Source organism: Apteryx mantelli, chromosome 19, assembly GCF_036417845.1.
Source record: "Apteryx mantelli isolate bAptMan1 chromosome 19, bAptMan1.hap1, whole genome shotgun sequence".
Classification (NCBI taxonomy): Eukaryota; Metazoa; Chordata; class Aves; order Apterygiformes; family Apterygidae; genus Apteryx; species Apteryx mantelli.
The window spans coordinates 13,395,149-13,407,449 of record NC_089996.1 but is presented as its reverse complement, the minus strand read 5'-3'; the positions used below and the strand labels follow the sequence as shown (position 1 = coordinate 13,407,449).

The window sequence follows — 12,301 nt, the reverse complement described above, 5'->3', positions numbered from 1 at the left end:
TTCATAACTTTCTAAAGAAGCGATTAAGTTAGATGAAATTATGAAGTCCAGAGTTAAAGCTAGAAAGCTTGCAAGTGGTGAATGGAAAGAGGACGCTTTTCAAGGGGATGTTCAGGGCTGTTGCATATTGAAAGTAGATGTATTTACCCTGTAGAGGAGAAGAAAAAGGAAGAAAGCTTTCCATGTCGCTGGGGATGTACAGCCTGTGTCAAGGACTGAGGAAGGTGTCCAAGTGCTTCATGTATTTGAAGATACTGTTTCGCTTCTTGAATATAAGAAAACTAATGTGATATAGAGAGAATGCTGCAAGTTCAAAAACAAGCAGAATCTTACACGATCTTTAATGTCGTGTAATTTAAGTAAAATGACTACTGACTAGCATTCATATTCAGAGTTTGGATTACTTAGCACGTAGCTCAATTTTTTTTTTTTTCCAAAATCAAACCTATTTTATGAAATCTCCAGGTTTCTGAGTGACCAGAGACACCCACAGTGTAATGTTTTCATTTTTTGGGGGGAGATGATTCTGCTGAATCAATTAAACGCAGTTATAATTCATTGGCTTGTGCTGGAGAACAGACTGTCTTCTCGAGAACTTTGTCATCCATCACACCCATCCTCATCACCTTTTACCCCACCCATAAACTTAAAAGCCAGTGACAAAATATTTGCCACTGTTTTCCCAGCCAAGAAGGATTTGTATTGGTCTTTCCTTTGGGGACAGTCAAATCACTTCCTAATCAACTAGGGAAAAAAAGAGGGAAAGAACAGCTATACTGCAGTGAAAACTTAAAGTTCCTGTTCTGAAAACTAGGTGAAGTCTGTTGGGTCCCAAGCATGCCTGCTGCTTCTCTTCTGCAAAGCCAAAGATTGGGGTAGCAATGCGAGGCATAAATAAAAACTAGACGTTTTGTTAAAATTTGTTTTGCCTCTCTATTTTTTCCAGCAAGAAAACACATACAAAGCAAGCTGGAAGTGTTACTAACAGAAGAGTATTTCTGTAGATTACTGGGGTGGCATTGATGCTAATGTTCTTTAAATGCTTCCTGGAGGTTTGTACCTGCCTTCTACCCAGAGTAGCTGCTCCACTGTTGGCTTTTCAGGCTGGAAAAATTGTGTACCGTTGTGCAAAGTGAAAGGATTTTACTGGCACAGATTGAAACTTTTCTAGTGATATGAGAATGAAAGAGGAAATACTCTGATCACTGTATACCTCTGGAAATTTAGTAGAAAGTGGCTCTTATCATTTATCTGTTTTATTTGACAAGTGTTCCCATATTTTTAGAAAACAAAGTATGATTTGAGAGAGACTGGTTAATATCTTTGAAAATAGTACCTCCTTTGGGCTTTAAGTCTGAGACTCCCTTTCATTTCTAATAAATAGTAGTAGTTTCTTGTCTATAAATAGCAGTTAATACAAGAATGTGTTGTGTGCTTACAGGAATCCTACAGGCAAGTCATGAAGATGAGGCCTAAAGACCTGTGGAAACGATTAATGATAAAATTTCGTGGGGAGGAAGGCCTTGATTATGGAGGTGTTGCCAGGTAAACAGCCCTGCGCCTGCCCAACTACGCTCGTGCTTTGAATCATAAACCGGTCTTGTATCAGCCCTTTTTCTTTTTAATTTATTCTTCTTCATGTATTTTCTTGCAACAGATTGAAATTAGAAGAATATATATTTTCAGATAGTCTTCTAAAGCAAAAACTACATCAAAAAAAAAAACTTCATGTAAATAAATCAAAGTGAATATTACAAGTTATATCATAGGCCTTCCATATATGTGAGATAGGCTTTTGGTATCTATTGAAAATACCATATTTTTCTGTGGTTAGTGAAGCTTGGGTATCTGAGAATTTACACTACTAAGCACTGAACTTTGTGGCAGACCTTTGTTTAAAAAAAAAAACACAAAAAAAAACCATAATATATTTTACAAATTGTTGACTACTGTTTGAAGCGGAATGTTAAAAATTAGCAATTGGTAGTCAACTAAAGTCTTTCAGTGGTCTATGAGGTTACTTTTGTTTACAAAAAGTAACTTTTTTTTGGATTGTATCAAGATATTCTTCAAAATTCTAAAGCAATGATTAGAATTCTATTGGCAAATGACCACAGATGCTAATTTACTTGAATGAAAACGTGCTCCGCCTCTGGCAGGTGGATCTGTACTCTCTAAGTGAATGTCAGCATTTCAGTAGGAGATTCATGGTTTGCATTGTGGCCAATAGTACTATTCTGTTTTAATGCTGTTGTTTTTTAGCATTATGAGGGAATGAGTATTCATTCCAAAGTACGGATTGATGCTCCCAAATAGTCTGTCTTCTGCATCTGTAGAAAGTGTATGGCGAATAATCTTTGGGACCTACACTGTTATATTATATGTATCTTCATGAATTTGCAAATGGCCACTAGTAGTTTTACTTCACCCCCATTCCTAAATATTTCAACCTCTTAGTTAGCTGTAGCTAGTACAACAGTCTAGCACCTTGTTGACTTAATTTCTGCTAATTGTTTGATGATAATAATAATACTGTTTAAAATAAAGAAGTTACAGATGCTCTCGTGTATTACTGTCCAAAGCATCTGCTAGGACTTTCAGCATGACTTTGGTTTCCAGTCAGTATGTCACGGAGCCTTCCCCACCTTCCACGTGGGAATATGAGGGAGACCAAGCTAAAGAATGCAGGACTGATCTGTGAAAAATGTAATTAGAAGTTTATGTTAACTAAATATATCCATTACCGGAAGACTGTTTATATTAAAGGCTTTGACTCAAACATCGGCCTAGTATAGTCAGTGGAATACACAGTGTAACTTGTTTTAATGTGCAGTGGATGAAGGCGAATCACAATCAGAAACTCTGCTGGAAATAAGTAACCAGAAAAAAAAAATCTTGGAAAGCTGGGAAATGTGCCAGTTGTCAGGTACTGTGTAGTTACCGAGCCAGTAAAAACAGTTGTAACTTCTGCCTTACCTAAGCATGTTCACAGCTAACTTCCTTCGCATTTTTGCTTAACAGTAAGATTAAAAATCTTACTCTTTTGCGAAGATCCTCAGTGTAGGAATGCATTGGTCTGAAGTGCACAATAAATTATGTTTTTCAGGGAGTGGCTCTACCTATTGTCACATGAAATGTTGAATCCGTATTATGGTCTCTTCCAATATTCCCGAGATGATATCTATACACTGCAAATCAACCCAGACTCTGCAGTTAACCCGGTAGGACTGGTAACATGAGTTCTGTAAATGATCTTTTTGTGGCCTAGAAATTAAATACGTGGAGAATGTTCTGGACTAAGGAATCTAATTCTTGCATTAGTATTGCTAGAGACTGAATTTGTGCAATGATATGATAATTTCTTTTTAGTACTGATCAAAGAAAAAACTCAAATGTGTTCTTAATTTTGCTGTAAGATGTTGATTTATGTTTTTCTTGGGAGAAATTAAATTTGTTTTGATTCTTAGTAGCAAGACTTCTGGACTGGAAGCAATATACGCAATGTACTGTGTATAAAAACAAAACAAAAACTGGAATTTTTTTTCTTTATATTGAAATTTTATATTCAGCAGATATCTGGAGGTCTTAATTAGCTGAATGCCTTAGTCTCTTCTTTCAATTCTAGGAACACTTATCATATTTCCATTTTGTTGGACGGATAATGGGGATGGCTGTGTTTCATGGACACTATATTGATGGGGGCTTCACGTTGCCTTTCTATAAGCAGTTGCTAGGGAAGCCAATTACTTTGGATGATATGGAATTGGTTGACCCTGATCTTCATAACAGCTTAGTCTGGATACTGTATGTACCGTGCATTATATTTTACATTGTTAGAATTCTGTTTCAGTTAACAAGTGATATATGTTCCTAAATCCAATTGAAAAGAAATGAAGTATATTTTGTTCTCCTGCTCAGGCAGCTTTAAGAAGCATCTTTCTTACCTGCACAATAAAATAGTTCAGCTTCATTAAAAGCTTAACATGTTTAAGGAATACCAATTTGGGGGAAAAATATTACTGAGTTTTAAACTGTTCAACTGTTCAGAAATATTAATTTTGTCTATTATTAACAGTAACACATTATTAAAATGTGGTTATATTATTTAACCATTATTAAAATGGTTCTGAAGTACAACATAGCAAAAAATCTATGTTCACCTTCTGCTTCCAAGCAGTAATTTGCAATGTTATTGAAAACTGTGATGTGTATTAGATATATTATGGCTGTAATACATTTGTAGAATATGTTTTCACTGAGTTACGTGCTTATTTCTTTCCACCAGTGAGAATGATATCACAGGAGTCTTGGACCATACATTTTGTGTAGAACACAATGCATATGGGGAAATTATTCAGCATGAACTGAAACCCAATGGCAAAAGCATCCCAGTGACAGAGGAAAATAAAAAGGAATATGTCAGGTATCATCAATATATTTTCCAAACAAAGTTTTTGATAACGGGGGAGGGTGCTTTCACTTGCTTGAAATAATAAGTGTTTTGTTTTATTTTGTTTTTTTTTTTCCCCAAGTGGTAGTGCACTAATTTTGTTGTGATATATTTCTGTCAGTAAGGTCATTTTTTGGCTGGATAATTTGCAAGTTTATTGTATTTGAATACATTTTTCACAAAACAAATTTGCACTTGCTTGCAGACTTTATGTAAACTGGCGATTTTTACGAGGAATTGAAGCTCAATTTCTGGCTTTACAGAAGGGATTTAATGAAGTAATCCCACAACATCTGCTGAAGACATTTGATGAGAAAGAGTTAGAGGTCAGTGCACTAACGTTACGTTATGTCGTCAAGTGCAACAGTAAAAGGCTGAAGCATTCTTCTGAGACTAAGTAACATGCTAAGTTGTATCCCCAGTGCTTTAGGGGGTTCGCAGGTGCAATATTACAAGGAATACAGTTAACATAAGAGGTCACCAGATCCTGCAGTCTCTGGGACTGCTTTCTCTTACGTTGTCATTGCATGCGTCATTCGTTGAGAACTATGAAAGTGTTTCTCAAGCTGACATTTCATAGCAACTGTAAAAGTAGTAGTTCTTATTTCAATCTGAGCTTCAGGACACAGAAAAGGAGACCGTGTCCTGTACCTGAAGACCCAGCTGAATTTACGGAGAAGCGTAGGCAATGACCTCAAATTGTGTCACAGAGTGTTACTCCGGCAGAGGCTGCAGTGCATATTTCTCACAGTGCAGTTTCACGAAATTAAATTCAGTGCTGCCAGGAAAATAGTCTGTCACTCCCTTCCACCTCCCACCATTTGCTTGCAGCCCTTCCAGTCCGCTGGCTTTGGTGTCAGGCAGCTATGCGGTTTTGCAGAGCTGAGTTACGTTACATCAGACTAAATTCGCCTTGCAAATACAGCATAAAGAAAGGCACTATCTGGTGCTGTCACCAACAAATGTGCTGCAAAATGTCAAGGTTGGCATCCAAACAGTATCCTCTCAAGACAAATTCCATAGATCACAAGCTTGTTTTAAAATTGAAATCTAATATACGGTCTGTCAGCTGCAGAGCTGATTTTTTTTGCCATATAAAATGGCTAAAAGATAGATTATTCGTGCTTTCTTCTGTTCCCTGTTACCTGAGTGGTGGTGACTGCTGTTTTATCCTGAATCTTCTCATTCAACAATAGTGAGCTGACCATATTGTAAATCTAGAATCATTTTGCAGGTGCAGAGTATGAAAGAGGGAGGTCTAGTATTCTTAGTCAAAAGAAAATATCTTTATAGTCAAATCCCTATCAAGTTTAAACCAATCCATTGTTGATCTTCATTTAAAAGTGCTGAAAGCTTTTCTTCAGGGGGAGGAAAAATTTATATATATATATATATATATTTATTTATTTATTTATATATATATTTATATATATATATATATATAAAAATAAAACCATTTGTTTATTTTGATAACAGATGAAGTACTTATATCTTAAATTTATAGCTCATCATTTGTGGACTTGGAAAAATCGATGTTAACGACTGGAAGGCAAATACTAGGTTAAAACACTGTACCCCAGACAGCAACATTGTGAAATGGTTCTGGAAAGCTGTGGAGTTTTTTGATGAAGAAAGGAGAGCACGACTTCTCCAGTTTGTGACTGGCTCATCCAGAGTGCCTCTGCAGGGCTTCAAGGCATTACAAGGTAACATTGCTGCAGAACTAACTGCAAATGTCTGTACTTGGAAGCAATAGGACACATCACGGAAACATTAGCTAAAAGTGAAGCTGGTTGGCTGTAATTTGATTTCTTCAAAGGGATTTTTAATGGTCTGATGAATAGTAATCCCAGAAAATCTTTTCTTGGAATTTATTCATTATGTTGTGATTCAGCTGTAAATGCTTTTGTTTCAATTAGGCTCTTTCTACTAGAGGAAAGAAAGAAAGAAAGTTCTGATCATGGAGGATCCTAGTGTGGTCCTCCTTACTGTTTTTTCTGGAAGTCTGTTTTTTAATTTCCATATTTTACAATCCCTCATCATCTGTACAGCTTTGTGACCAGAAGACACCAGCATGCAGTGTTCTTGTGACTTTAACAGCAGAGGGACTTTAGTAATGCTGACTTGTTTTATTGAAGCAGCCCAGGAATCAGAAATGATCTCCTTAATTGCCTACCCGTCTTCTGAACTCTAGCTGAAGCTCTGTGTCTCTGTTGCAGCAACTCTGGCTGCAACCCATGCTGCTATGTTAACACAATAAAAAATAAAGTAGTTACCCTGTTTTACCCCTCACGATTTGGGAGAAAACTGGTCAGGGGAAACATTGGCCATAAAGCACTTTAGCGGGTGGAAAGATTTGATTCCAACAGAACACAAATTCTGTGGTAACCACTACTACATACAAAAACCAGTTACTATAGAAATCGGTTTTTCTTCCTCATCATCCCTTCTTAAGATAGAAGCACTCATTTTCTTCTTCCTCTTTTTTTGAGTCATAAAATGTTCGGGAGGACTAGATGCTCAGGAATATTGAGGTCCTAAAGGCCCTGGTTATTTTTAAGCGAAGTACTATACTTTCAGTGATAAGTGCTTAAATAATATTGAGGAAGATGGAGGGACTTGATTGACTTGTATAACTACTAATTGCCTTGGAATAGTTACAAGTACTATTAACCCTACTATTGATGTGAATACTGTTACTGTAGGCGACTGCGCTGTTTTGAGTATGGTATGGGAAATAATACCGGTACAATTTCATCTTCACTGAAACTTTTAGTATAACCATACTAGTAAAACAAGCACTTCTGTGAACAAATGAAGCCTGCTTTCTTGCAGAGTTGAACATGGAGGTTGACAGGTTTCTAATTGAGTTATGCTAACGCTGCAGTACAAGTTCACACTCCTATTTGACAGGAAAGAGTCCCCATAAGAGAGTCTATTCCTGAGGATTGTATTCTTTAATGTCTGTCTACTCAGGCATAAATTCCAGTTTTGCCAAGGTCAGGGCATTCATATCCTCTTTCCTTCTACCTTTTGTGAATTCTTCAATGTGTACTAAGTCTTAAAGACTGCTATGCTGCAGTCTTTCCTTTAGCAGAGATATTAAGGGTATCTGTGTGCAGCTAAATAAATTCACAAAATTATAAAAATTTAGTGTCTGAGACTCTTCTATCCAATTTGAATAAAATTGGCCACTAGTCAACACCTGTTACACCATAGGGACAGATATAGCTGCATAAGTTTTGTTCTCTGGAGTGAGGAAAAATTAAACCCAAAACTGTTAAAATTATATAGTACGCTGTGTAAATCAGGTGTTTTATTGTTCCTTATCAATGCTTTGCTCTTGTATATCTTTCACTAGTTTAAATAATTTCACTGTTACCATGGGGGGGGCAATCTGTCTGATAGGCATTAAGAGAGTTTCCTCTGTAATTTTTTCCTACCTGCTTATATGATTTCAACTTTCTTTATGCATAGATTATCTTCTTGGTTTAGTTCTTTTTTTCCTATTATGTGATACAGTAGTAGTAGAGTTTTGGGGTTTTTGTTTTTTTGTTTTTTTTTCTTTGGCAGGTGCTGCAGGTCCACGATTATTTACAATACACCAAATTGATGCCAGCACTAATAATTTGCCGAAAGCTCATACCTGGTAAGACTTCTTTCGGGTCTCTATTGTGAAATTCAGATTAAGGCTAGTTTGCGGTCCGTATATTATAAGTGTTTTGTTTTTTTTCTCAGATAATAAATGCTATCCATTACAGATTAGTAAAGGTGTAAAAACTACAGATAGCTTTTATTTATGAAGTTCTGTTGGCTTTGTTAGGTATTGCTTTGTCATTGTTTCAAGTATGTTAGGTTACGCTTTAACATATTTCTGTCTTTGCTGCATGAGGCTTGAGTTCTAGATAGTTGAAACTTTTGCTTTCCATTCACAGCTTTAACCGAATAGACATTCCTCCCTACGAAAGCTATGACAAGCTATATGAGAAGCTGCTAACTGCCATTGAAGAAACATGTGGGTTTGCTGTGGAATGACCCTTCACAGGCTTACCTGAGACTCTATTTATACTCCTGTCAGCCAGAAAGCCCTTCCCTCCGACAAGACTCAAGAAATGCTTGAAATACAGGAAACTTTCCCTTTTCTACACAAGGACACTGTGAGGGAAAGGACAACTTTGGATTTTTTTTTTTCTTTCAAGAAAATAGGTTCTGTGGCTCTTGCCGTGGAATCATTCAGCTGCTATTAAAAACTAATATCTTGAACATACAGAATGCTGACTTTTCCTACATTTCAACTGTTAAGCAGTATTCTATACTTAAAGACTACTACTATTTTTGTAAAAGGTAATCTATTATATTTGCCTACCTGATTTCTATTCTCAGATACCAAGACACAACTTCAGCAGTCGGTACAAGTCACGTTTCAGCCTGATTTAAGTGTAAGATACTGAACAGCATCTATACCTGCTATTTTTTGGAAAAAATATTTTGGATTATTCTAACTTTGCATAAAATTGGCTGAAAGAATCATTAATCTTTTTAATTAAAGCCACTTACATGTTAACTGCATTTTCTTATAGTTATATTCTGCAATGTAAATTCAACTTAAATGTTACCACAGGGGGCTTTTTTATATTTTTCAAGCATGAATTACAAATATGATGTTTTGGGTCCTATTTATATTACTTGTCAGATTCCTTAAAACAAAATTTCTAGTCTGAGTGGCACATACTGTATTTGGTACAGTACTTGTGTTAATGTGGGATAGACCTTTTTAATGAATGGTAGACATTTTGGGTTTTTTTAAACAGCATTTTTGTAACAAATCTGTCAAGAGTATTTTTCGTTGCTTTTGACTGTAAATTTATCACTGCATTTTTCAAGTTTTTAAGCATGCTGATGAGGTGATATTTGACAGCAGAAGCCTGTCAGCAGTTCATTTCAGAACCCATCCTGTCCAGTCAACCAAAGTCTGTTTGAATGCAGCCAAATCACATTATATATTTGTTGATGCTAAAGATTTATCAGGTAAAATATGTTTTAATCTTTGACTAGCTGCTCGTGACATGTGGTTTTAAGTTACAACTAAGGAAAAATGGTGATAAAACTAAAAAAGTTGTATTAACAGAAATACATGCGATGTGCTTTGAAAATGAGGTTTTCAAAGCACATAATTTATTGATTGTAGGGATGGAATTAAGTATATATATGAATTATAACATGGGTTGATCTATTCAAAGGGGATTAAAATGCACTACCAGTAGAGGGAACTGAATTTTGAAGTAAGTTTGGGAATTCTCAGTTAAGATCGCTATGATCTGCTCACGGTGTGTAGCTGTATCAGTCTGCTCAGTGGACAGTGGCATTCTCCTCAATGGTGAGAATATTTGGAATAGGTAGCTTTTTTTCCAATCAGTGTTGTGTTGCTTAACTTAGGTTACAATTAATCATCAAATCCGCACTATTTTTACACTGCCGATGAGAAGAAAGTCAAGAGGCTTGAAATAACTATAAAAGAATGGGATATAAGGAGCTGTTCCATTTTGCAGCCTAAGTTGCACAGTGAGCTAGCTGATTTTCTGTCTGTTCTATGGAGCTTGAACTTAATTTTGTTCTGCCAAATCTGACTGCCACAGTGAGTAAACTACTACTGGATGTTGTGTATTAGAATAGTGGGCAATGAACTACTTTTGTAGAATTGTGGTAAGAATCTGGTGAGCCAAATCCACACGTTCATTTGATTTTTATTTTTTTTGTACAGCTGTTGCTGGAAGGTTTGTTCTAAAAGACTTGCTTCCCAGTCTGGGCTGGCTGCAGACACGTGGCTACATAGGGATGTAAACATAAAGCCAAGAAACTTGCTTTGACAGCCAGGCTTTGAAATACATCAGGCTGTTTTTTCTTCATTTCAAGGGACTGTTGCACTCATTTAAAATGGCTGGTACCTTTGCTTCTGTGGTTGGGGTCTGTAATCCATGGCTTTCAGGTAATACCGTTACCAGAGAAGCTATCACTACATTTGTCCAGGTTGTCTGGGAGATCAAAGCAGGATGTTGCCCAGTGTATTTCTTACTCAGTACTGCTGCCTGTGGTTTGGGACCACTGCTTTAGACACTCCCAAAGACCTCTTCTCGCCCCTTCAAGTTGGAGGTATGACATGAATTGCTCTTTACAGAGACTAGGTTCTTTTGACCACTGTTCACAGGATAGAAAGCCCAGTGTTGTGCAAGTGATCTTGTTCTGCTCTTGCTCAGGCTATGGCTGTAAGGCTTTTTCAGCTTCCCTGATTGTGAATGCACCTTTTTGCAGTAAAATCCAGTGTGATCCAGCTTTTGGGAGAAGTCAGGGCTCAGTTAGGTGATTCCATGGGGAAGGTATGCTGTTCTCTTTGCACCAGACAGCCCACCTCAGCACTATTTAAAGACTGTCACTGTAGTGTCTCCTGACCACGTCATCTGTACGCACCTCCCAGGAACCTTCTCCCTGTCAGTTTACTTAAGCTGGTAAATTTATTGAACACATAGTTATGGCCACCCTTGAGGAGGGAGGAGGTGAGATCTGCAGAAAACAGAGTATAGATGAGCTGATAAATACTGTTCATTTTCACAGCAGCCTTAGCAGTACATCTGTTTGTTCCATCAAATGTTTTGGTGTGGCACAGAACTTTTTAAACTGCCACAAGATAAATATTGTAAATTTAATATATGATAGGCAAAACTAGACAAATCTACATTTGACTAGCCATAGCTGACAGATGAGAATGAATATATCAAATATCTTGAGTGCCTTTCTACCTTTCTAATGACTGAGAGCTTTAACTGAAGCACCTCATCATCTAGTCAGACATGTATCAAAAAATGTTAAAGGGTTAATAATTCCTTTGCAAAATTTTATTTCAAGATCATGTCAGCTACTTTCCCCTCAAAAAGGTGCTAAGCCTAATATTGCATTTTAACCTTGGACTTTCACCCCATGATTAATGTGAATATTTATTTCAACATATCCCTCTTACTGGATTTTACTTTATCCAGTCTTTAGTTGTTTTAGAAAGATGTCACATCATTGTTTTATGCTGTTGCTTTTCATTATGAATGTTTAATTATGAACAGTGACTTTTGTAGATTTCAAATATACAGTACACAGTTGAGTTTCAGAGGATTTAATTTCTCGGTGTAAAGAGTTTTGTAATGGTGCTTTGTACAGTATGTATTCTAATTTTTTTTGCACATAGTTTCAGTTTCCCTAAACTGATTTATTTTTACCAAATTTTTGTGTTGTACTAAAGTCCAGAGCACACGACCTGTTTTTAAGTTCTTGTTCTACAACACTACATCTGTATTAAACTTCTGGTGCGTTTAAACTGGCTGCATTGATGGAAGTAAAAGCTTTGCTTCTATAGCATAAGTATGCATTATACAGCTTAATGTAGCATGCTCCAATTGCTTCAGATTTTAAACTGCACCATATAGTTAACAGGTGCCATTTGTTGTACTTTACACTATCTAGTAGGTTTCTGGCTCTACCACATCCTTAGAGCTTTGTCTGTAGTTGTAATTAGTTTATACAAGTGTAATTGCTCCTCCACAAACTGACAGTTCTTAGTTTATCATTTCCATTGTATTTATTACAGAGTGTTTTAGCATTGATATCATTGTATTTTCACCCAGCTGTTACATGAGCTTTAACAACAACAAAAAAAATCTGTATAAAATGGTTTTTAAGTACTTAATGTATGTACCCATGCAAAAGTTGAGCAATAAATTGTATGCTGTTTGCACTGTCACAGCATCAATGGTTTAAAAAGTTTTAAGTTTTTTTTTTTAAGTTAAATATTTACTTTAAAATGTAACA

General features: G+C 36.3%; 1 protein-coding gene across 2 annotated transcripts in view; it reads left to right on the top strand.

The window, feature by feature from the left end:
• The window catches only part of SMURF2 (SMAD specific E3 ubiquitin protein ligase 2), a 68,306-nt gene extending 56,053 nt beyond the window's left edge, over window positions 1-12,253 (top strand). For both annotated transcript variants that reach the window (XM_067308205.1, XM_067308206.1), the window contains 8 exons: window positions 1,442-1,545; window positions 3,107-3,221; window positions 3,626-3,804; window positions 4,286-4,423; window positions 4,656-4,776; window positions 5,955-6,156; window positions 8,024-8,099; window positions 8,386-12,253. In XM_067308205.1, the coding sequence (XP_067164306.1) occupies window positions 1,442-1,545; window positions 3,107-3,221; window positions 3,626-3,804; window positions 4,286-4,423; window positions 4,656-4,776; window positions 5,955-6,156; window positions 8,024-8,099; window positions 8,386-8,485 (1,035 nt within the window). In that variant the 3' untranslated portion in view covers window positions 8,486-12,253. The remainder of the gene's footprint in view (window positions 1-1,441; window positions 1,546-3,106; window positions 3,222-3,625; window positions 3,805-4,285; window positions 4,424-4,655; window positions 4,777-5,954; window positions 6,157-8,023; window positions 8,100-8,385) is intronic.
• The last annotated feature ends 48 nt before the right edge of the window (window positions 12,254-12,301 follow it).